We start from the raw sequence: 23,192 nt of genomic DNA, 5'->3' as shown, positions 1-23,192 counted from the left end.
CAGGAGAAAAGGGAAAGATGAGATGCCCACACTGAAATTAAAAGGCACAGAAATGGAAAGGGGGCATGAAGCTCTTTGAATTGAAAATGGCTGAGGTGTCAGGGACCCAGGAAGGAGGGCAAGAAAAGAAATGGGCCATGCCTATACAAAACTAGAATCCTATTTTAGCCCTGGAGCTGAGCAGGATGGCAGAGGGAGCCAGGACCGGACCTTAGCAGAAGCAGAGTGGGAGGCCCACAGGGGACAGCTTGAAGTTCCTCCCACTTGGCCTCTAGTATGGCGTCCTGCAGAACTCTAACTCCCTCTAGTGGTTAGATCTCCCATGTGCAGACCCTATCTGTGGGACGCAAGGTTGCATCCAAGCCACGAGGAAGGGATTTGTCTCCCTCGGTGGTACCTAGAATGAGCATCTCAACGCTGAGGCCCCGTAAGAGTTAACGAGTTATAGCTAAGGAGTCATATGTCTCTAGCCACATATTGGAACCCTACTATTAGTCTGACCCAGCCAGGGGTCTGTTAAGCACTTTCGTCCCTGAATTTTCAGTTTATTGGAGGACTCTGTTTCCTCAGGTCCTTCTCTCTACTACCCCCAGAACCATTCTTCCTTCCCATTTCCCCATCTTGCAGTGAGTAATGGCCAGGAAGTCCTGTTCCATTCGAGAACCAGCCAGGCTTTTGTTGGCAGAGGTCCAGTACAGGAGCTGCTCCAGTCCACAAGCCCTTTGGATATGAAAACACCTTAGACCCCCTTTCCCCCAAAATACACATACACACACAATATTTTATGCTTTTAGGGGCTCTTGAACCCCTTAATTCACCCGGGTCTGGGAGCCAAGCCTGCTGCTAAGAAAGCAGGGGCCACATGCACCCCACCTAGCCAGAATGGGGGAGGCAGTGCCATCATCTTGGCCATATTTGTTCAGTCTGTCTTCCTCTTTTTGTGCCCTCCCCAGTTCTGCTGTCCAGTTTCACCAGCTTCCAGGTGCTCCATCTTCTCTCCCCTCATATGGACTAGAGTAAGACTCCTCAGACACAACAGTACACTGATTCAGACTTTAATGGTGGTGCTCATTTCAGTGCCACAGAGGTGCTGGCAACCGTGGAACGTGGCATGGGGAGTGAGAGGTTGCTCTGGTGCAGCTGGAGGAAGAACAGGGAACCTAGGGTTGGGGAGAGATGTATAGAGGAAAACTCCCCCAGGCACACAGCCTCCGCTCTGGACCAACGCAGGCTTCAGTGAGTACACACAAAGGAACTGATGTCAAGGCCCTTTCTATGACCCTTCCCATTCTAGCAAGACCTCCTACCCCAGTCATCTTGGGATCTACAGCCACATGAAATACAGACACATCGTTCCCTCAAGTCAGGCCAGTTTTAGGCCATTGAGTTATGGGGAAATGATTAATGGGATGAATGAAAAGCAAATAAAATAAATAAATAAATAAATAAATAAATACACTAAAGCCTTATTAGCCAGGCATGATCACACGCCCAGCACTCCCCTCCACCCCAGCACTATGCACAGTTCATGGCTCATATGCAAAGTGGAAAACACATGGGACAAGAGCAAAGCACAAGTGACACATGGTCCCTCTCTAACACCTCAGCACACCAACCCTGACACTCCCATCACAGACGCTGATCATTCTTCCACAGACCCCCTTTTATAATAATCCTCATTCACATTTCTAGTTTTTGAGGGAAGAGAGAAAGAGAAAGGAAGAAGTGGAAAGTGCAGAACCCCAATGAGTAGGGCCCAGAAAGGAGGGTGAGCAGAGACAGCAGAGGTCAGGTAAGCCAAGGAGCAGCCGGAGCAGGTCAATCAGGGAAGTTCTGGAAACCCTGGGACTCAGGGGATCTCACAGGGTGAACTATCACAGATCAGGACAGCAAGGTTCCAGGAGGATGAGACAGAGGTTCCACGTCTCCAGGCAAGCAAAGGAATCACAGCACACTGGGATTACGGAAGTTATGTCCGGCAAATCGAGCTTCATCCCCCAGCTCTTCCTCAATTCTGAGAGACATGAACCACAAAGGAAGTGGTCAGGGATGCAGAAGGATCCTGCTTCTCTCTCTAGGGGGTCCCCCAGACTCCAACCACCCCCACACCACCTGCTTTTGTGTCCTGCCCCAAGGCTGAGCATTCCCTGGCTTTCCCATGTGATCTCTGGGATCTGTCAATCAGGCCATCAATAAACCCAGGAAGCAAAAACCAATATTATCTGGAAATGGACTGTCATCCAGGCCCTGGGTGCTAGAGATTGTCCGGCAGGCAAATGGGGCCTTTAGCCCTCTGGGCCAGGGGCTCCCACCCCAGGGACCCTCACCTCATGAGCTGGTTGTACTTAGCCAGACGTTCAGAACGGCACGGGGCGCCAGTCTTGATCTGAAACATTTCAAAGGATTTGCAGCTCAGTGGCTGCCCTCTCACCCCTGAAAAGAAACTTCTGCTCTCCTGAAACTCCCCTGACACCCTCAAACACCTGGAAGGAGAGACCAGGTGGGTGAGCTAGAAATACCAGTCCCACAGAGAGTTATCTTCACTCACCAGGCTGCCTCACTCACCTGGCCTGTGCACAGCCCCACCACCAGGTCAGCAATGAATGTGTCCTCCGTCTCTCCTGAGCGATGACTCACCATGACCCCCCAGCCATTCTCCTGGGCCAGCTTGCACCTGTATCCACACACAGCACTGCTTCTCCAGCCCTCACACTGGGCACGCTCTTCCCAGCCCCGACCTTGGTCTATATCAGGAAACATCTAGGGGAAAGCTATCTGGGAGGGGAGCAGAGAATCAGGGGTGGAGGGGCAGAGGTGAGAGAACTGTGATGATGATTCCAGGTTCCCTGCTCTCTTTGGCATCCCTGGGTAGAATGAGGCTGGAGCACTTGCAAGAGGGGTCTTATAGAAACGAGGACCACACAGGAGAGGGCCCGAAGTCACTCACGCTTGGATGGCTTCAGTGACCGAGCCGATCTGGTTGACCTTGAGCAGTAGACAGTTGCAGGCCTTTTCTTCCACTGCCCGCTCAATACGCTTTGGGTTGGTCACTGTCAGGTCATCACCCACAATCTGGATCCCTACATTGGCTGTGAACTTGGACCAGGCAGCCCAGTCGTCCTGGTCAAATGGGTCCTCAATGGAGACCACTGCAGAGAGAGCATGGGGGGTGGGGGGTGTTCATCTTCCCTGGGCCTCTACATCAGGCAGGAACATGCCCCTTTATTCCCTGAAATGGACAGGCCCTTGGTTAACTATACCTGTTCATCCTTGCTAAGACAAATCCCCCTAGTGTAAGCCTGCCCTGATTCTTAACCTTTTTTTTTTTTTTTTGAGACAGAGTCTCACTCTGTCATCCAGGCTGGAGTGCAGTGACACAATATCAGCTCACTGCAACCTCCACCTCCCCAAATCAAGTGACCCTGCCACCTCAGCCTCCTGAGTAGCAGGGACTATAGGCATGTGGCACCACACTCAGCTAATTTTTAAAATTTTTGTAGAGATGAGGTCTCACTGTATTGCCAAGCCGGTCTCGAACTCCTGGACTCAAGCGATCCTTCTGCCTCGGCTTCCCAAAGTGATGAGATTACAGGCATGAGCCACCATGCCTGGCTCCTGATTCTTATTTCATAAAACCTTACAGGGAGAGGCCAGGCACAGTGGCTTATGCCTGTAATCCCAGCACTTTGGGATACTGAGGTGAACGTATCATTTGAAGACAGGAGTTCCCTGACCAACAGAGTGAAACTCCGTCTCTACTAAAAATACAAAAATTAGCCGAGCATAGTGGCACATGCCTGTAATCCCAGCTACTGGGGAGGCTGAGGCATGAGAATCACTTGAACCTGGGAGGCAGAGATCGCACCCCTGCATGCCAGCCTGGGCGACAGAGCAAGACTCTGTCTTTAAAAAAAAGACAGCCGGGCACAGTGGCTCAAGCCTGTAATCCCAGCACTTTGGGAGGCCGAGACGGGCGGATCACGAGGTCAGGAGATCGAGACCATCCTGGCTAACACGGTGAAACTCCATCTCTACTAAAAATACAAAAAAAAATTAGCCGGTCGCGGTGGCGGGCCCCTGTAGTCCCAGCTACACAGGAGGCTGAGGCAGGAGAATGGCATGAACCCGGGAGGTGGAACTTGCAGTGAGTGGAGATCACGCCACTGCACTCCAGCATGGGCGACAGAGCGAGACTCCATCTCAAAAACAAAACAAAACAAAACAACCAAACAAAAAAAAAACAGGCCAGGTGCACTGACTCACGCCTGTAATCCCAGCACTTTGGAAGGCCAAAGCAAGTGGATCACCTGAGGTTAGGAGTTTGAAACCTACCTGGCAAACATGGCGAAACCACATCTTTACTCATCATACAAAAATTAGCCAGGCATGGTGGTGCGCACCTGTAATCCCAGCTACTTGGGAGGCTAAGAGAATCATGCAGTGAGCAGAGATCTCACTCCACTTCCATGGGCTGGGCACAGTGGCTCATGCCTGTTATCCCAGCACTTTGGGAGGCCAAGGCATGTGGATCACTTGAGCCCAGGAGGTCGAGACCAGCCATGAGCACCATGGCTAAACCCTGTCTCTACAAAAAAAAAAAAAAATTAATTAAAAGCAAACCTGCCGGGTGTGGTGGCTCATGCCTATAATCCCAGCACTTTGGGAGGCCAAGGCAGGCAGATCACCTGAGTTGGGAGTTGGAGACCAGCCTGACCAACATGGAGAGACCTCTGTCTCTACTAAAAATACAAAATTAGCCAGGCATGGTGGCACATGCCTGTAATCCCAGCTATTCGGGAGGCTGAGGCAGAAGAATCGCTTGAATCCAGGAGGTGGAGGTTGTGGTGAGCCGAGATGGCGCCATTGCACTCCAGTCTGGGCAAGAAGAGTGAAACCCCGTCTCAAAAAAACAAAAAACAAGAAACAAACAAACAACAACAACAAAAATCCAAAAAACAAAAAAATCTTCCAGTAACAAGGGTTCACAACTTAACTTTGCATTTTCCTGTTCTCACCCCCAGGAAGCCCTTCCTCATTGCTAATCCAAATCCTTAAATCTGCAATTATGTTTATTTTCTTTCGCTCTGTTTCAGGAAGATGGAGACCAACTGCCTCCTTCCTGGGGTAAAGGCCCTGGGCAGACTTGCAGAAGCTAATTCAGTCCCCCTCAGCCTTCTTTCTACTCACACATCAGTCCCAGCTCCATTCAGCATCCACAATTTCATCAATCAAAGATACCGAAATATTCTAGTTCTCTGCTAGATCCAGTCACCCTCTCACCATCCCTGGTTCCTTCCAGAGCCTTCCCCCTGACCCCAGTAATTTTCAGAACCCATGACTTTAATCAGGATCTGAGGCAGATAGAACAGATTAGTCTCGGGTACCTGCACTTTTACACTACATACAAAGCCCAGTCTTTGCAGGTGGCTCCTGCACCCTCTCCCTGGTTCTCAGGTTCTTCTTAGGACACCTCCACCTGGTGCCTGAGTCAGCACCCCATAAGGTCCAGAGTTGCTGGGACACTGCCTGCCCCCAGACCTCCCCCTCACACTGCTTCCTCTCACCAGGATAGTCCCTGACAAAGTCCTGGTAGAGTGTCCCCAGCTGGTCCCCAGTGATGTATCGGGAAGGATCAGCGGGAGACTTGAAGTCCAAGTCGTATTTGCCATCACGATGGAACTCTGAGGCAGCAACATCCATGCCAATGACGATCTTTTCCGTATAGCCAGCCTTGTCGATGGCTTCCTTCACCAGCTCCAAGGCTGGGGACAGAATACAGTGAGATTATAGTACAAGCAAGAGGGATGGGCGAGGAGGAGGGAAAGAAAAGACATTCAGGGCAGAGGTGGAGGACCGTTCCTGAGGGAAGTGTGGTGGGGTTGCTATTGGGGTTATCCCCAGGACTGGGAGGAGAGGACATCTGGGAACACAGAGGAGTGGAATTCTGCTAATAATACTTATTATCTTTTCATTGGCAGCATGTCGCCTAAGCATTTCATATATATTTCGTTTAAACCTCACACTACTATGAGCTAGATTCTGTTATTATTTCCAGAGAGAAGTAAGAAAGATCACCCGCAGTAACTTCACAAGTCAGGGTTCAAATACATCCAGGTAATTTGGCCCCAGAATCTTAACTTTTGACCACTACCTACATTGTTTCCATTCCCTATACAGTTTCTCCCAAGGCACAGAAAAATTAGGGATTCTAGAGGCCTAGGAGGTTGGAATGGGGATAGGACAGATTTCGAACGGATGGGATGAATCCAACAGGTCACCCAGACCATCTCCCAGTATTCCCAAGGGCTACAGTGACAACTTTTTTTTTTTTTTTTTTTTTTTTTTTTTTGAGACGGAGTCTCGCTTTGTTACCCAGGCTGGAGTGTAGTGGCACAATCTCGGCTCACCACAACCTCCGCCTCCCAGGTACAAGCCATCCTCCTGCTTCAGCCCCACTAGTAGCTGTGATTACAGGCACGCGCCACCATGCCCGGCTAATTTTTGTATTTTTAGTAGAGACAGGGTTTCACCATGTTGGCCAGGCTGGTCTCAAACTCCTGGTCTCACTCCTCAAGTGATCCACACACCTCAGCCTCCCAAAGTGCTGGGATTACAGGCATGAGCCACCGCGCCCGGCCCTCCAGTGACAACTTAACAGATGCTAGGCCGGGCGCGGTGGCTCAAGCCTGTAATCCCAGCACTTTGGGAGGCCGAGGCGGGCGGATCACAAGGTCAGGAGATCAAGACCACAGTGAAACCCGTCTCTACTAAAAATACAAAAAATTAGCCGGGCGCGGTGGCGGGCGCCTGTAGTCCCAGCTACTCAGGAGGCTGAGGCAGGAGAATGGCGGGAACCTGGGAGGCGGAGCTTGCAGTGAGCCGAGATCACGCCACTGCACTCCAGCCTGGGCAACAGCGTGAGACTCCGTCTCAAAAAAAAAAAAAAAAAAAAAAAAAAAAAAAAAAAAAAAAACAGATGCTAACACATCCGGCTAGGCAGATGAAAGACTGGTCCCCTAGGTCTGCATGTGAATTTGGGAAGCCCCCTGCAATCCACTCTAAGAACTGGTAACTTTTGGAGTTTGCAGAGTCCGAGGACCCTCCACACCTACTCAGGACTTGGTGAAGTGTGTGGCCCTTTCTGATGTCCTGCAGTAGGGTAAGACTTAGAGCTGGCAGTGGGGCTCTTGGCCTCACCTTCACTGTTCTCGAGGATATTGGGGGCAAAGCCACCTTCATCCCCCACATTAGTGGCATCCTTGCCATATTTGTCCTTGATGACTCCCTTGAGTGTATGGTAGACCTCTGCACCCAGTCGCATGGCATCCCGAAAGCTCTCAGCTCCCACTGGGAGGATCATGAACTCCTGCATGGCCAGCTTGTTTCCAGCATGAGAGCCACCATTGATCACGTTGAAGGCCTGGGAAGCCGCAGAAAGACAGAAGGGTCAAAGAGCCCCTCCCTGCCTGCCCCAGGAGTCTTAACTCAAGATCCCAAACTTCCCCCAGCTTCCCGGACTAAATCTCACGTCCCCATCCTTCCTCTTTACCTCCCCCAATTCACTTTCCTCCCATCATTCCTCATGAGTTGCATGCCCCCTCCCCCACCCACCCCTGGGAGAGTCACAGGCACGGCTCAGCGCTCACCGGCACAGGCAGGATGAGGTCTGAGTTCCCGGCCAGCTGAGCAATGTGGCGATACAGGGGCAGTTCCCGCTCAGCTGCCCCTGCCTTACACACGGCCAGAGACACACCCAGGATGGCATTGGCCCCAAACTTGGCTGGAAGATTATAGAGGAAGGTGCTGAGCACAATGTCCCCTTCTCCTTCTAGCTCCTGCCTCTATCTGTAGTCTCCAAAAGGAGCCAGTAAAGGAGACCCCCTCCTCCCTCCTTACCCCTGCCCCAGCAACACCTCATCCATGCTCTCCTGAAAACAGCAGGGAGAGGAATGGGTGGGGAGGAGGAGACTGGAAGCAGCAGAGAGCCGCACCTCTGTCCAAATATCCCTGAGACCACAGACTCTCTCAGGCCAACCCCCTCCTATATATGCTACAAAGAAGGTCTTCCTTCTGCCTAATGTCGGTCCCTCCCTCTGCAGCTAAACTCATCTCCCCTTGCTCCGGCTTTGGGAGGAGGAGGCCCCTGACAGTCATTCCTGAGGAAGCCATTACAGCACTGGCCCTTCAGCTCTCTATCTGCTCCACGCCTCCCCACCCTGATGCTTCCCCACTTTCTCCCAGCCCCGGCTCACATTTGTTCTCAGTCCCATCCAACTCCAGCATCAGGTTGTCCAGTTTCTCTTGCTCCACCACAGAGAGACCCTGAGGGCAGAGCCTCCATCACCCGGGGCCAGGCTGGAGGCTGAGCCCTCAGGCAGAGGGTCCCCTCATTCACACCCAAGCTCACATTTGGCCAGGGCCCAACCAGGTCCCTGTGACAGGGGCCTGCCTGGATTAGGGGACCTGAACCCCCATGGGACCAGGGGCAGTAAGGAATCTGTTCCCCACCCTTCCCCCTTGTGACCATGATTCCTAAAAGTGGGCATTCTTTCTCCCCTTCCTCCTGCCCTGCTCCAGGATTCCTTCCAGAACTCTGGCCCTGCTATCCCCAGCAAAGAGCGGGCCTCACTGAGCTGATGAGGGCTGGCGCGATGGTGGAGTTGATGTGGTCCACTGCCTTCAGGACACCTGGGGAAAGGAAGAGGCTGAACTGGGTCAGGCCAGGAGGGGCCGGAAGGGACAATGGGAGGAGGGGAAGGCATGCTAGAGGAGGACTGGGGACTGGTGTGAGGTAGGGGCATAAGGCTGAGGTTGGGGAAAGTCTGGAAAAGAGAAAGAACCTCACCTTTGCCTAAGTAACGCTGTTTGTCTCCATCTCTCAGCTCCAGGGCCTCATAGATGCCGGTAGAGGCTCCACTGGGCACTGCAGCCCTGAAAAGACCTAAAGGAGGAACATGGAATGAGAGGGAGTGAAGAGAACACAGGGTCCAGGGAGTCCCTCAGCCTTCTGGCTCTAAACTTCCTGCCTACCACATCTAGCTCTCTCCCCACACTGCTCCCTAACGTCTCCCCCACCCCCTGCCACACACAGAGGCAGATGCACAAGAAGTGGCCTCCTCATCCGCCCATCTGAGGCCCCACATGCACAAGTGGGAGCCCGCAAAAAGGAAATTGCTCGCAGCACACGTCTGCACACATGCAGGTGCACAGGAAGACACACGGAGGCAGGGCATGCCTCACACGCTCAACTCGAACACAGACTCACCTACCCTGGCTCCCTGGACAAGGAGGATCCAACCTTTACAACCCAGGCTTGTGAGCCTGGCCCAGCACCCCATCCCCCTGGATATCAAAAAAGGCCTCCGAACCCCTGGCCAAACCCAGCCTGGCGGTGGAAAAGCTAGGGCTGTAGGAAGGCCCATGCCACACCCATTACCTTTGGCAGTATAGAGATCCACCTCCACTGTGGGGTTCCCGCGGGAGTCCAGGATCTCCCGGGCCCAGATCTTCTCTATGGACATGATGGCTGGGATCTCCTCGGGTGGAAGGGAAAGAAGGAGAAAGATAAGAGGCTTAGAGGGGTGGAGCCTGAGATCAATGGGCGGGGCAGGAGGCTGGGAGGGATGGGAAAGAGGTTACTGCAGTGGGGTTGGGGGTGGGTAGGGAGGTGCTGGCTGCAGTCTAGGGCTGTAGAAGGGATTCCCCCTCCCCCCTGGGAAGAGGAGAAGGTCAATGCAGTGAGGAAGGGGAGGTCACTGCAGTGGGGGGCGGGGTACGATCAAATGATGAGATGGGAGAACACTGCAGTGAGGAGGGGAGGGGCACGACAGTGGTTCCCGCGCCTCTTTGCAGCTTGGCCAGCCGGTGGGGTTCCCCCAGATCTCCTCAGAGCGGAATGGCTGCCAGGCTTGCATTTCTCCTGGGAGCCACGAAGAGGATGGGTTGCCTGGGCCTCTCTTCCAGAGCCCCCATCCCTCCCCAACTTAACACCTCAGCTGCCTGAACTCTGCCCCTTCCCCAAGGTCCCACTCTCTCCCAAACGTGTCTCCCTCCTCTTCCCGCGAAAGGCGCACGCAGTAGAGGTGTCGGGGGAGAGGGTCCTGAGAAAGGCCCTGCAGTCCCTGGGGGTTGCAGCGGGAAGTGAAGAGGATAAGAGCCGGTGGGGAGTGGAGACCAGCTGGGCCTGTCCTCCTCCCTGCGCCCCGACAAATCCCCACTTCTTCCATCCCTCCCCCGTGCAGCTGAGGGGAGGAAGCGCGAACGGAGAGGGGCGTCGTGGGGAAGAGCAGAAGAGAGGGGAGTCCAAGGGAAGTCTGGCGGGGGGGCGGTGAGGAAGGGTGAGAGAAGACATTTCCCCAAATGCAAACCAAAAGGGACGCGCCAGGATAAAAATGCACCGCCCGGAGAGACTCCCAACTTAGAAACAAATGGACAGAACCGTAGGTGAGGGTGAGCACCGGGAGAAAGGCAGGCAAGGGTGGAGAGGCGCAGTTAGAGACAGGCGTGGAGAGGGCCAGAAAGCTAGGGCAGCGGGCGGGGAAGGCCAGGGAGGGAGGGCACCCTGGGCGCGGGCGGCCGAGCAGGTGCGTAGCTGCACCGGGCCAGAGATGCGGAGAGGTGCGCAGCGGCACCGGGTAAAGGGGACAGGGGCGCCGCGGCGAGGGGAGGGGGCCGCAGGGGCTCGGGGCCCGGCGGGGGCTTCACCTCTGGACTGCAGACTCAGCCAGTGGTAGTGGCGGTGGCGGTGGCGACGGCGGCACGGAGAGAGCGGGAGTGGCAGCGGCGGCGGCGGCGGCGGCTGCGGCTCCCGGGCGGCGGGCGGAGGAGGCGCCTATAGGGCCGAGCGGGCGCATGTGACCCGGAGCCCCCGATGAGTCAGGAGCTGCCGGCGGAGGCGCACGTACTAGCGCGGGTGGGGGACCGACGCGGGTGGAGTGGGGGAGGGGGGAGGATGGGGGAAGGGTGGGGGCACCCACGACCTGGCCCCCCCGCGCACACAAGTGCTCATACCCACGGCCCAACCCACTCGAAAGTAACAGAGCCGCACCCCTGTAGCCCGGGTACGAAGGCCCACACTGCCAGTGAAGCTCAAGACAGCCTTAATGTCTCACAAACCCGGTCAGACACAGGAGCATCACACTGTCTCTTTATTGGAAATCCGAACACCCCAGCCGCCTCCGCAAGTCTCTCCAACCACTCCTACCAGCACCCCGCGGCCCACGCGGGCTTGGCTCCCACCCACACCTGCCCGAGGGCGGCCCCCGGCCTAGGCTCCAGGCAGCGCTCAGGTCTAGGCACCCCACTCTGCACCCCACACTGCCCAGAGGACCCGCACAGAGCGGATCCTGGGCCTCAGGTTGTGATGAATTTCCAGCTTTGGGGCAAAAAGAGGCATCCTCTGTCCTCGCCCTAGGAGGTATGAATGTGGTGGCCCCCCTGGGAGTCCGATCAGGTCTGAAGGCCAGCGTTTTTGATCTCCTGGAGGTAGAAAACAGAAGTAAATAGGGACCGGGCGCTGTGCCTCACGCCTGTAATCCCAGCACTTTGGGAGGCTGAGGCGGGCACATCACGAGGTCAGGAGATCGAGACCATCCTGGCTAACGTGGTGAAACCCCGTATCTACTAAAAATACAAAAATTAGCCAGGCCTGGTGGCATGCGCCTGTAGTCCCAGCTACTCGGGAAGCTGAGGCAGGAGAATTGCTTGAACCCGGGAGACGGAGTTTGCAGTGAGCCCAGATCATCACGCCATTGCACTCCAGCCTGGAGACTGAGGGAGACTCCCTCTCAAAAAAAAAAAAAATAGAAAAAAAAGAAAACCGAAGTAAATAAATAAAGCCTCTGCCCTATCTAAAGTGCCTGGCAGCCATCCTCATCTCTTCAGTCTCCTTCTGCCTCACTGCACCCTCTTTTCTTCCCCCACCTCTATGTCCTGTTATTTTTAGCTCAAATTTTTTGTGCAGGATCTTCCTCTCCTGCTTCTCTCCTAGGTCCAGCTGCATACACCACCAGCCTTCCCCTGCAGCGCCTACCATGCACCCACACCTGTCCTTTCCTAGCAGACTTCACTCTGTGTCAGGTATGGCTGCCCCACCCCCATCAACTCCTCTGCCGGCCACCCCAATTCTTTTCACTTACTCTTCTGGCCTCCTAAGCCTTTCTCAGCTGGTCCCAGGCCCCACAGGTCCCTTTTCCTCTCCCTGACTCCTAACCCTGCTCTCTTTAAGGGTTCTGCTTGTCTGATGCTTTCCTCCCCCACCTCCTTCTGCAGCAGCTTCCCCTCTTGCCTCTTTCCCTACCTGCCCAGCCCTTGGCCTCCTCCCACTGCCTCCCTGCAGGCTTCCTTACTATCTTTAGAGGCTAGAACTGCCGCTAGATCAATGACTGTTCCGGTTCCAGGTCAGGCATGGGCTCAGGCTCCTGCTCCTTCTCCTTGTCTTCCTTCAGACTCTGTCGAATCTCATCAGCCTCAGCCCGTTCCTCCTCCTCATAGAATTCCTTGTCCAGGCGTTCGAGGTATGGCATCTGCACCAGGGCCTCCTGGCGGTAGTTGGTTTCCTCCGTGCATGGGTTATCGAGCAGCACCAAGGCTCGCAGCTTGGGCAGGTCTCGAAGCTTGGCCAGCTCCCCCAGGTTGGCCACCATGTTGCCCCTGCCAGTGTGGTCAGGAGGGGTTCACGCAGGAATAACGGGCTTTGGTTGCCAGTTGCTAGGAATGGGGCCTCTGGGGGACTCTGCTACTGGGTTCCCGTTTCCCTAGAAACACTGAGAACTGGCCTGCCAAGCCTTGCCAGATTTACTGCAGAGGTGCTGTGCAACCCCACTCTGGTCCTGCTTCTGCTCTTCAAGGAGTCCCTAAGTGCCATATTCTACTCTGTCATGTGTTCATGTGTTCTTTTGGTGCAGCAAAGCTAGGCCACAACCCTGTCTTGTAGCTGGGGAGGAGAGGGCAAATTTTCCTCACAGGGAGACACGTTTTCTGTGATCACACCTAAACAGAAGGTAGAAGGTAGGACCCAGCCTGGGCAACATAGTGAGACCCCATCTCTACAAAAACTAAAAATAAAAAAATTAGGTGGGCGTGGTGGCACACACCTGTAGTCTCTGCTACTTGGCTGAGGAGGAGGGATCGCTTGACCCCAGGAGTCTGAGGTTACAGTGAGCCGAGATCGAGCCACTGCACTCTACCCTGTAGGACCTAGGTCAGGGGACAAGGAACTGGGATCTAAGCTGGAGTTTAGAGTGGTGGGTGCTCTGTTGGTGCTCCCCACAAAGGGAACCTAGGGCTACAGATGGGTTGGAGCCTCCCAACCTGGAGAATAAACTTCATCTCCTAATGTGCCTCATTATATGATACTCTATTTATTTTTTTATTTTTATTGAGATAGGGTCTCACTATGTCACCCTGGTTGGGGGTGCAGTGGCATGATCATAGCTCACTGCAGCCTTGAACTCCTGGGCTCAAGCGATCCTCTCACCTTAACTTCCCAAGTAGCTCCAGGCACGTGCCACCACACCTGGCTAATTTTTAAATTTTTTGTAGAGACTGGGTCTCACTATGTTGCCCAGGCTGGTCTTGAATGCCTGGCCTCAAGCAGTCCTCTTGCCTTGGCCCCCCTAAAGTGCTGGGATTACAGGCATGAGCCACTGTGCCTGGCCTTTTATTTATTTTCACGTTCTCGCTTTAAGCCTTTATGCAATCATATTTAAGTGTTTCAGCCTGATCTCGTGGTCGTGCTGAGCCTCATGCAGTGTTTCTCACCAGGAGGGCTACAGGCACTTTGTACTGGACTCTGCCTTGCATTGTTGGATGCTTAGCATCTCTGGCCCCAGAGGCACCTCCCAATCATTGAAACACCCTCACCCCCCTCCACACACACACCCGACTTACTCTCAAAACATCCCCATTTAATAGCCACTCAGGAAGGGCCCATCACGCCTGTCTAGATCATTAACAGGAAGATGGCACATATACACACCCCATCAGATCTGTGTGGCAGACTTCATGAATAAGAGATTGCCCAGGGGGTCAGGATGAGAGTTGGGGCTTCCAGATGCAACCACCTCTCCCTACTTGGAGATGCTCTTTCCATTGCCAGCTCAAGAATCTGGTCTTGTCGACTAAGGAAAGAGGCAGTTTCCTTACATGTTTGCTTAAAGACACACACATAAAGTCCTCCATCCGACAAGAGTGGCTGATCTTCAGTGCCTTTCTACCAAAAGATTTTCTTACAAATGTCCTTCTCTCCTCAAATCTGAGCACATCTTGTGTTTTATATCAGTAAAAAGGTCATCCCTTACAGGTGGGGCTCAGGAGAAGAGAGGCAGGAAATGGGAAGGTGAATTGGGACCGAGGAAATGGAGAAGGGCAGTGGAAACTTATATAGGATAGGGCAAGGAAAAAAGAGTTGGAGCCACACTGTGAGCCCCTTAGGAACAGGAATCACCTCTGATTCCTTTATTTCTTTTAGAGACAGCTCACTCTGTCACCCAGGCTGGAGTGCAGTGGCACAATCATGGCTCACTGCAACCTTGAACTCCTGGGCTCAAGTGATCCTCCTACCTCAGCCTCCTAAGTAGCTGAAATCACAGGTGTGCACCACGAGGCTCAGTTAATTTTTATTTTTAATTTAATATTTTAATTTTTATTTAGTATTTTTTGTTTTTGAGGCAGGGTCTGGCTCTGTCACCTACTCTGGAGTGCAGTGGCTTGATCTCAGCTCACTGCAAACTCCACCTCTAGGCTCCAGCAATCCTCCCGCCTAAGCCTCCTGAGTAGCTGGGATTACAGGTGCTTGTCACCATGCCTGGCTAATTTTTGTATTTTTGGTAGAAACGGGATTTTGCCATGTTGCCCAGACTGGTCTCAAACTCCTAGGCTCCAATTATCTGCCCGCTTCAGCTTCCCAAAATGTTACAACTACAGGTGTGAGCCACCATGCCCAGCCATTATTTTTACTTCTGTAGAAACATGGTCTTACTATGTTGCCCAGGCTGGTCCTGAACTCCTAGCCTCAAGTGATCCTCCCTTCTAAAGTGTTGGGAGTACAGGCATGAACCACCATGCCCAGCCTCTGATTCCTTTAAATGTCCCCAAAACACAGCACAAGGCCTGGCATATAGCACATTCTCAATAATTGTGGATTGAATGAATACAAATTCAGGGGTCACAAGCTATAAGGGACTTAGTGTTGCAACTCAGTGCAGAAGAAAGTAAGGAAAGGCGGGGTGAGGATCAGGGAGGAGGATGAGGTGAGTATCCAGCTGTAGGCTAGGACTGGGGAATTGGGCCAGGGAGGAACACAGACTCAAAAGCTGCACCTGGTCAGGGGTAGGGACAAGGTGGGGCTTAGAAGGGGTGCATACCTCAGGTTGAGGTACTGCAATGATTTCATTTCCCTGGAGAAGCCACTCAGAGTGTCAATCTGGTTGTCTCGAAGATGCAAGGTGGTGAGATTGCTCAGGTCCTCCAAGCCTTCCACCTTCTTCAGCAGGTTTTGGGCCTAGACCCCCAGGGCACAGTGGATTGATTGAGAAGGAGCAGGGACAGGGAAGAGAGAGAAGTCAGAATGAGATAATGCAAAAGAGAAATCCAAGACGTTGAGAGGGAGGAGTGGAAGAAGGGAGTGGGGATGAGTAGAGATCAGTATAGAAAGTAAAGAAGTTGGCTGGGCGCGGTGGCTCAAGCCTGTAATCCCAGCACTTTGGGAGGCCGAGACGGGCGGATCACGAGGTCAGGAGATCGAGACCATCCTGGCTAACACAGTGAAACACCGTCTCTACTAAAAAAATACAAAAAGCTAGGCAGGCGAGGTGGCGGGCGCCTGTAGTCCCAGCTACTCGGGAGGCTGAGGCAGGAGAATGGCGGGAACCCGGGAGGCGGAGCTTGCAGTGAGCTGAGATCCGGCCACTGCACTCCAGCCTGGGTGACAGAGCGAGACTCCGTCTCAAAAAAAAAAAAAAAAAAAAAAAAAAAAAGAAGTTCAGGAGAAGCTGCCATCCCAGAGAAAGGTCAGCAGTAACCTGCTACCACTCACCCCCCAAAGCCACTTGGGATGGAGGAGATGCTTCAGCCCACTCCCCATATGGCCCAGGAGCCCCCATGCCACCACTGAGGATTGCCATCAGCACCATCCCAGAATAACGAAGCTTAAGAGTCTAAAAGACAGGCCGGGCGCGGTGGCTCAAGCCTGTAATCCCAGCACTTTGGGAGGCCGAGACGGGTGGATCACGAGGTCAGAAGATCGAGACCATCCTGGCTAACACGGTGAAACCCCGTCTCTACTAAAAATACAAAAAACTAGCCGGGCGAGATGGCGGGCGCCTGTAGTCCCATTTACTTGGGAGGCTGAGGCAGGAGAATGGCGCAAACCCGGGAGGCGGAGCTTGCAGTGAGCTGAGATCCGGCCACTGCACTCCAGCCCCGGCGACAGAGCGAGACTCCGTCTCAAAAAAAAAAAAAAAAAAAAAAAAAAAAAAAGAGAGTCTAAAAGACTAAATATTTCAGTGGCTTCCTGTGGTGTTAATTTTTTTTTTTTTTTTTTTTTTTTTTTGAGACGGAGTCTCGCTCTGTCACCCAGGCTGGAGTGCAGTGGCCGGATCTCAGCTCACTGCAAGCTCCGCCTCCCGGGTTCACGCCATTCTCCTGCCTCAGCCTCCCGAGTAGCTGGGACTACAGGCGCCCGCCACCTCGCCCGGCTAGTTTTTTGTATTTTTTAGTAGAGACGGGGTTTCACCGTGTTAGCCAGGATGGTCTCGATCTCCTGACCTTGTGATCTGCCCGTCTCGGCCTCCCAAAGTGCTGGGATTACAGGCTTGAGCCACCGCGCCCGGCCCTGTGGTGTTATTATATATAACGATTTTCATCCACAGTCCCTAGCTTATAACTCCCATAATAGCCCTTGTTGCAGTCTTTTGTTATAAAGTTGGGTGTGCTGGGTCTCAGGGGCAGGTCTCAGGAACCTTCTCCTGCTGTCTTTTCACCTGCCCCAAGGGAAGGCTCTTATCTTTCCCCGCTTCTCCCTCTTTCTGGTTGTGGGTTTTTTTGTTTTTGTTTTTGTTTTTGTTTTTTTGAGACGGAGTCTTGCTCTGTTGCCCAGGCTGGAGTGCAGTGGTGCCATCTCGGCTCACTGCAAGTTCTACCTCCCGGGTTCACGCCTCTCTCCTGCTTCAGCCTCCTGAGTAGCTGGGACTATAGGTGCCCACCACCACACCTGGCTAATTTTTTTGGTATTTTTAGTAGAGATGGGGTTTCACCGTGTTAGCCAGGATGGTCTCAATCTCCTGACCTTGTGATCCGCCCGCCTCAGCCTCCCAAAGTGCTGGGATTACAGGCATGAGTCACCGCACCCGGCCTCTTTTTTTTTTTTTTTTTTGAGATGGAGTCTTGCTCTGTCTCCCAGGCTGGATTGCAGTGGTGTCATTTCAGCTCACTGCAAACTCTGCCTCCTGGGTTCAAGCGATTCTGCTGCCTCAGCCTCCCGAGTAGCTGGGATTACAGGCACATGTCAGCATGTGTGGCTAATTTTTGTATTTTTAGTAGAGACAGGGTTTCACCATGTTGGCCAGGCTGGTTTTGAACTCCTGACCTCGTGATCCGCCCGCCTCAGCCTCCCAAAGTGCTGGGATTACAGACGTGAGCCACCGTGCCCAGCCTGATTGTGGTTCTTAAGACCCTCCCCAGAGACAGCCTCCCCAATTCCCTGGGGGAGGGAATACTAATATTTGAAGCTTCCATGGAAACCCAAGAGGACTGGGTCCAGAGAGCTTCTGGGTAGCTGAACACATGAAGGCTTTTGGAGGGTGATGCACCCAGGAAGGACATGGAGCACTGCACCTATTCCCCCAGACTTTGCCCTATGCATCTCTTCATCTGTGTCCTTTGCCCTTGCAATAAACTGATAAAAAGTCACTCCAGAAAATTAATTAAATCCAAAGAAGAGGTCATGGGAACCAGCTTCATGTTGAAGCTGATGTGTCAGAAGTTCCGGAGGTTTGGACTTGCAACTGGTGTCTGCGGACGGTGTGGGGGTCACTCTTGGGAACTGAGCCCTCAATCTGTGGGATCTGATGCTATCCCCAGGTAGATAGTGTCGGAATCGAATTAGAGATCACCCAGCTGGTGTCTACTACTTGGTGTATGGGGAGAAACCCCACATCTTGGGCCCCGGAAGTCTTAGGTTGATTATTGCTGTGGTGGCTAGGGCAAGAGCTGAAGAAAAACCCAATCTGAGAGGAGAGTTTTCCTAAAACATTTCCACAGCCTGATGTTTGTACCTCAATTATGGTCCATTTTGCTGCTACCTGTATCAAAGTAAATTATCTCTGTATTATCCACATATTATATATTATCAGCCTTGCTAGGTGGCTCTGTATCTCCACAGTATCTGGAACCAACTATGGGCTTGATAATACCAGTTACTATCATAATGAAGAAGTTAGTAGCTGAGCCTACTAGAAAACAGGCATCCTGACCCCCAGGACAGTGCCCTCTTCCCTGCACCACCCTATGACCCAGTGAGTTACCAGGTAGAGGTTCTTCAGCTTAGGAAGATTGATCCCCACCGTGCTTTCCAGCTGATTCCCCCGAAGCTCCACTGTGTGCAGGCTGATCAGCTTCTGGGGGTCCAGACCTGTCACCATGTGGATTCTGTTTCCTGGGGAGGAGGGTTTCAAGAGCTCAAAGGGCCACTCCAAATGTTCAGCATTAGAGCCTGAATTTGGGAAGCCTCTAAATCACCCTACCCTGGACATTCACAAAGCAGGGTAGTAGTGAGGAAGGACAGCTCCAGACTTAATACCTCCAGAGCCCTGGGGCAAGTGGTGTGGTAGTCCAAGGTCCTGATGGACATATCCACCTAAGCCTTTGAAGAGTGAACGAAGCAGCTGACATGTCTAATTCCCTCTCCTTCTTCAACTCTTTGCTCAAATGTCATCTTCTCAGTGATGGTTGTCCTAACCAATCCATTTAACATTGCCACCTATGTCCCCCATTCCTCTTACTCTGATCTATTTCTTCCAAGGCACTTGTCTCCTTTTAACATGCTACATGAATTTACGTATTGTGTTTGTTGTTACTTGTACGTCTCTCCCAACTAGAAATATAAGCTATATGAGAATAGGGACATTTCTTGTCTTATTCGCTCCTATATGGTTAACATGTAGAACTGTCATAATGAATCACATTGCGTATCTGAATGAATGAATGAATGCAGACTGCCATGTGCCATAGCCAAGGACCATACTGCCCACTTCTGTTGGCCTCAGGCTAGGAAGGAAAGAATCTTGTGTAGCCCATCCTAAGACCCACCTTGGCCGGGTGCAGTGGCTCAAGCCTGTAATCCCAGCACTTTGGGAGGCCGAGATGGGCGGATCACGAGGTCAGGAGATTGAGACCATCCTGGCTAACACGGTGAAACCCTGTCTCTACTAAAAAATACAAAAAAACTAGCCAGGCGAGGTGGCAGGCGCCTGTAGTCCCAGCTACTCGGGAGGCTGAGGCAGGAGAATGGTGTGAACCCGGGAGGCGGAGCTTGCAGTGAGCCGAGATCCGGCCACCGCACTCCAGCCTGGGCGACAGAGCGAGACTCCATCTCAAAAAAAAAAAAAAAAAAAACCCACCTTTGAGATTCAGGGTTTCAAGACGAGGATGAGAGATGCCTTCAGTGTCAGTAATCTGGTTATAAGCAAAACTAGCAATCTGCAGGTAGGGCAGTTCATTCAGCTGGGCACTTCGCAGCCGATTGCCATCAGCCTTGAGCCAGAGCAGGTGGGTGAGGTAGTTGAGTGGCGACAGGTCTGTCAGGTGATTCTCAGAAACATCCACATAGCGCAGATGGATGTAGGAGCGCAGCAAGTAGATGTCTGTCAGGTCCCTAGGAGATGGAAGAGGGAGAAGGAACCAGGTTTAGGGTTAAGAACCCAGCGAGGACTGGCAGAGTTGCTAAAGCAGAAGGCTTATAATGAGGAGAAGAATGGGCAACAGATGGTAGGCGAGAAGAAGGGTAAGAGAAGGTAGGTGGGTTCTTAACAGTGGGCAGAAAGACCTGTGTCTGTGAAGGACAGAGAACCCATACTCTGAAAGACAAATGAGGGAATCCAGCAGGAATCCCCCCATATACTCTCAGTCTCCAATTCCCCAGGTCAGCTTTGATAGAAGTCTCAGCGCTCCTGAAAAGTAAATTTTGTCCTTCCCTTTCCACTAGGCATGAGAAGGGTCAAACTCTCAGCCAGAACACCCAGGAATGACAGTGGGAAAGGAGACAGGGGCCCTACAATCTCACAGTCCTCATCTGGTCCCCCCACAACGCACCTCTCTTTAACCTCCAGCTTGACATAAGCATGAGCCAGCCCACTGCCTGTCTTACAGAGCAGAGAAAGCCCTTCCTTCATCATGTCCTCCGTGAGGGGCGTGGGCAGCCACTGCAGGTGGAAGTGGAATAAGGCGTCCCTCCCCTGCCCAACCCCGCCCCTCAGCCCTAGGACCCCTCTTTGTCCAGGCTCTCACTTCCTCAGGGAACTCTTCCCCCTCTTTTCTGTAGTCCTCCCCCTCCTCTGTCTCCTTCTCGTCCTCTTCTTTCTCAAAATCATCCTGGTCTGGCTCAAAGTCTTCTAGATCATCTTCATCTGACATCTTTCTTCCCTCCTGAAAGCTCTGAAGTCAGATAAGCTCAGTCCTCCTCCTGAGAAAGAAGGTCTCCTCAGCTTCTGCCAGCCTTCAGCTCCTTCATCGTCATTGACACGTGCCACTCCCATCACCCCCATCACTTCTGACCCACCAACTCTAGGCTTCTTTCCTCATCCCTGTGAACATCTCATTTTGACTCTCAACCCCCACTTCACACTTTCCACTGAGGACCCCCTCCCTTCAGGATGTCACCCACACCCCCAGGCCTTTCCTGTCCTTCGCAGTGGCTCCAGCTCTCCTCCAGCAGCCCAGTGTCCCTATTTCCTGGGCTTCCCTCTCCCCCATTCTTCCCACCTCCCCCTTAAGCCATGCTCTCCACTCTTCCCTACCAAGTCCTCCTCCTCCTCCTCTCCTCTTAGCTCCCACTGCGCCATCCCTAATCCCCGCTCCATTCATTTCTTCTACTTTTCCCTCCCCACTGGACCAATTTCCTTGGGCCCTCTGGTACACCAGCCTAAAGCGCAGTCTCCAGTCCTCCCACTCAATTCGCCTTAGCAAAGGGGCTCAGACCCTGTTTCTGCTCAATCAGAAGCAGTTCTGGAGAGGCCCTTGGTCCCGAGAGGGAAGGACTGTTTAGCAAGCGGGCGAGGGGAAGGAGGGGTTGTGTACGGCTGTTATGGCAACGGGGGCGGGGCACTTGGCTACTGAAACTCGCCACCGTTGAGCGCAGAGCGGCGACTACCTGATGCGCAAATCAGCTGGGGAGGGGATTGATCAGTAGTTGCCTGGTTACCAGGCCAATTTCCCAGTCCCGGGAACCCGGATGAGGCGCGGAAAGGGCGTCGGGCCGCTAATTGGTTGAGGAAAAAAAAAAAAAAAAATGGTCAGGGCTGAGAAGAGAGAAGAGAGAGGGCGGGGCTAGTCATTACGTCACCCAAGACCTTAAAGGGACCCCCGACATCTTCAATGCAAAAGTATTGTGAATTCAGGAAAAACTCACCCTTCGAAGCAAAAAGGGCGGGGCTGCGAGGAAAAGCAAGAAACACCAAGATAAGGGGTCTTTTCCCCTTCCCCCTATAGTTTCTGCTCATTAGTTATTTTCAGGTAGACCTTTGAAAGGTGGCTTGGTAGAGCGGAAGGAGCCCAGACACAGGTATCTTAAGAACTGGGTTGGAGTCTTGGCAGATCTGCATTTACTAGCTAAACGTACCCAAGACTCTTTCTTATCTGTAGATCAGCTTAACTATATCAACTGGCAGGGATCCAGTATGAGTTATCCTGGACTGGTTTGATGCAAACCTTTTAGTGGGTGGAAGGCAGAAAATTCAACATCTGCCCACTGAAATACTCCTGATCCAACGTTGTTATATCAGTAATCAACAGGAACTGGCATAGCCAAAAACCCAGGCACTCAGGCCTGTCTGACGTGTTGAAGAAGTTGAAAAAGATGTTGAGGGCCGGGCGCGGTGGCTCAAGCCTGTAATCCCAGCACTTTGGGAGGCCGAGACGGGCGGATCACGAGGTCCGGAGATCGAGACCATCCTGGCTAACACAGTGAAACCCCGTCTCTACTAAAAATACAAAAAAAACTTAGCCGGGCGAGGTGGCAGGCGCCTGTAGTCCCAGCTACTCGGGAGGCTGAGGCAGGAGAATGGCGTAAACCCAGGAGGCGGAGCTTGCAGTGAGCTGAGATCCGGTCACTGCACTCCAGCCTGGGTGACAGAGCGAGACTCCGTCTCAAAAAAAAAAAAAAAAAAAGAAAAAGAAAAAGATGTTGAGATGCAATAAATATTTCTGAAGAGTTTGTGCGAGACATTATGTCAAACGTCTTTACAACTGGTATTTAATCTCTGCAACAGTCCTGTAAGACAGACATTTGAAAGAAGAGGATACTGAGGCTCAGGGAGGTTAAGATGACACAATTCCTGCCTGGGGAAAGGGGGATGTTACCAATCTTGTTGTGGAATCTAATGTAAATGAAACAATCAGGTAACCAGGTAAGATGGTATGTGATTCATTGTTAAATTGTGCCTACAGACTTTATATAACATCAAAGTGGTCTGATAGAAGATGTGGTGGACAAGAAATCAGAAAGTATTACATTACCTCCTGCCCAGGGCAGCTTGGAGGAATATAGTTAATAGGCAGATCTGTTTACTTGGTGTCATGGAACCAGTAGGGACTTTAAAGTCAGAGACACCAGCTTCAAAACCCATCTCTACCACTTAATACCTGTGTGTTCTTCAGCAGGTTATGAAATCTTACTAAGATCTAATTTCCACACTTGTGAAATGGGAATTAAAATGTCCACCTGTAAGGATTGTTAAGGGATTAAAACAGATAATGCAGGTAAATCGCCTTGCACTTAGTTGACCCTTAGTAAACATTTTCCTGCTCCTCCCCACCCTTGGCCTGTGTCCTTGGTACAGGGGTTGCTGTGAGGAAAAAGAAATAATAAATATGAAAGCACTCTGAAGAGTTAGATGTGCTATACAAATGAAAGTTATTGTATTGTCGGAGTGCAGAGAACGGAAAAATCCATGTGGTTTGAGGTAGTCGAAAGAAAT

General features: G+C 52.3%; 3 protein-coding genes across 14 annotated transcripts in view; 1 reads left to right on the top strand and 2 right to left on the bottom strand.

Moving 5' to 3' along the window:
- The window catches only part of PIANP (PILR alpha associated neural protein), a 259,612-nt gene that overhangs the window by 11,131 nt on the left and 225,289 nt on the right, over nt 1-23,192 (top strand). The window lies entirely within an intron of this gene.
- ENO2 (enolase 2) lies at nt 1,042-11,625 on the bottom strand. 4 transcript variants are annotated; one of them, XM_050747462.1, is made up of 13 exons: nt 11,048-11,625; nt 10,705-10,831; nt 9,437-9,533; nt 8,846-8,941; nt 8,630-8,688; nt 8,253-8,322; nt 7,647-7,780; nt 7,198-7,420; nt 5,565-5,762; nt 2,948-3,149; nt 2,566-2,674; nt 2,328-2,386; nt 1,042-2,014 (listed from the first exon to the last, which is right to left on the bottom strand). In XM_050747462.1, exons 3-13 carry the CDS (start codon nt 9,519-9,521, stop codon nt 1,945-1,947), a joined length of 1,305 nt encoding a protein of 434 aa, XP_050603419.1. In that variant the 5' UTR covers nt 9,522-9,533; nt 10,705-10,831; nt 11,048-11,625; the 3' UTR covers nt 1,042-1,944. The 4 variants fall into 4 exon arrangements, with proteins under 4 accessions (XP_050603419.1, XP_050603421.1, XP_050603420.1 ...); XM_050747464.1 differs by lacking the exon at nt 11,048-11,625 and having other exon boundaries at nt 10,705-10,880; XM_050747463.1 differs by lacking the exon at nt 11,048-11,625 and having other exon boundaries at nt 9,437-9,536; nt 10,705-10,830.
- Nucleotides 11,134-21,545, bottom strand: LRRC23 (leucine rich repeat containing 23). 9 transcript variants are annotated; one of them, XM_050747475.1, is made up of 8 exons: nt 21,368-21,479; nt 20,506-20,680; nt 20,311-20,420; nt 19,620-19,873; nt 18,525-18,655; nt 15,366-15,502; nt 12,348-12,651; nt 11,134-11,785 (listed from the first exon to the last, which is right to left on the bottom strand). In XM_050747475.1, exons 2-7 carry the CDS (start codon nt 20,629-20,631, stop codon nt 12,372-12,374), a joined length of 1,038 nt encoding a protein of 345 aa, XP_050603432.1. In that variant the 5' UTR covers nt 20,632-20,680; nt 21,368-21,479; the 3' UTR covers nt 11,134-11,785; nt 12,348-12,371. The 9 variants fall into 9 exon arrangements, with proteins under 9 accessions (XP_050603432.1, XP_050603431.1, XP_050603428.1 ...); XM_050747474.1 differs by lacking the exon at nt 21,368-21,479 and adding an exon at nt 21,196-21,325; XM_050747471.1 differs by lacking the exon at nt 12,348-12,651 and having other exon boundaries at nt 11,134-11,478; nt 21,368-21,545.

Source organism: Macaca thibetana, chromosome 11 (assembly GCF_024542745.1).
Source record: "Macaca thibetana thibetana isolate TM-01 chromosome 11, ASM2454274v1, whole genome shotgun sequence".
NCBI classification, from domain to species: domain Eukaryota; kingdom Metazoa; phylum Chordata; class Mammalia; order Primates; family Cercopithecidae; genus Macaca; species Macaca thibetana.
The sequence above is the reverse complement of the archived record's forward strand: the minus strand, read 5'-3'. Positions and strand labels throughout refer to the sequence as shown.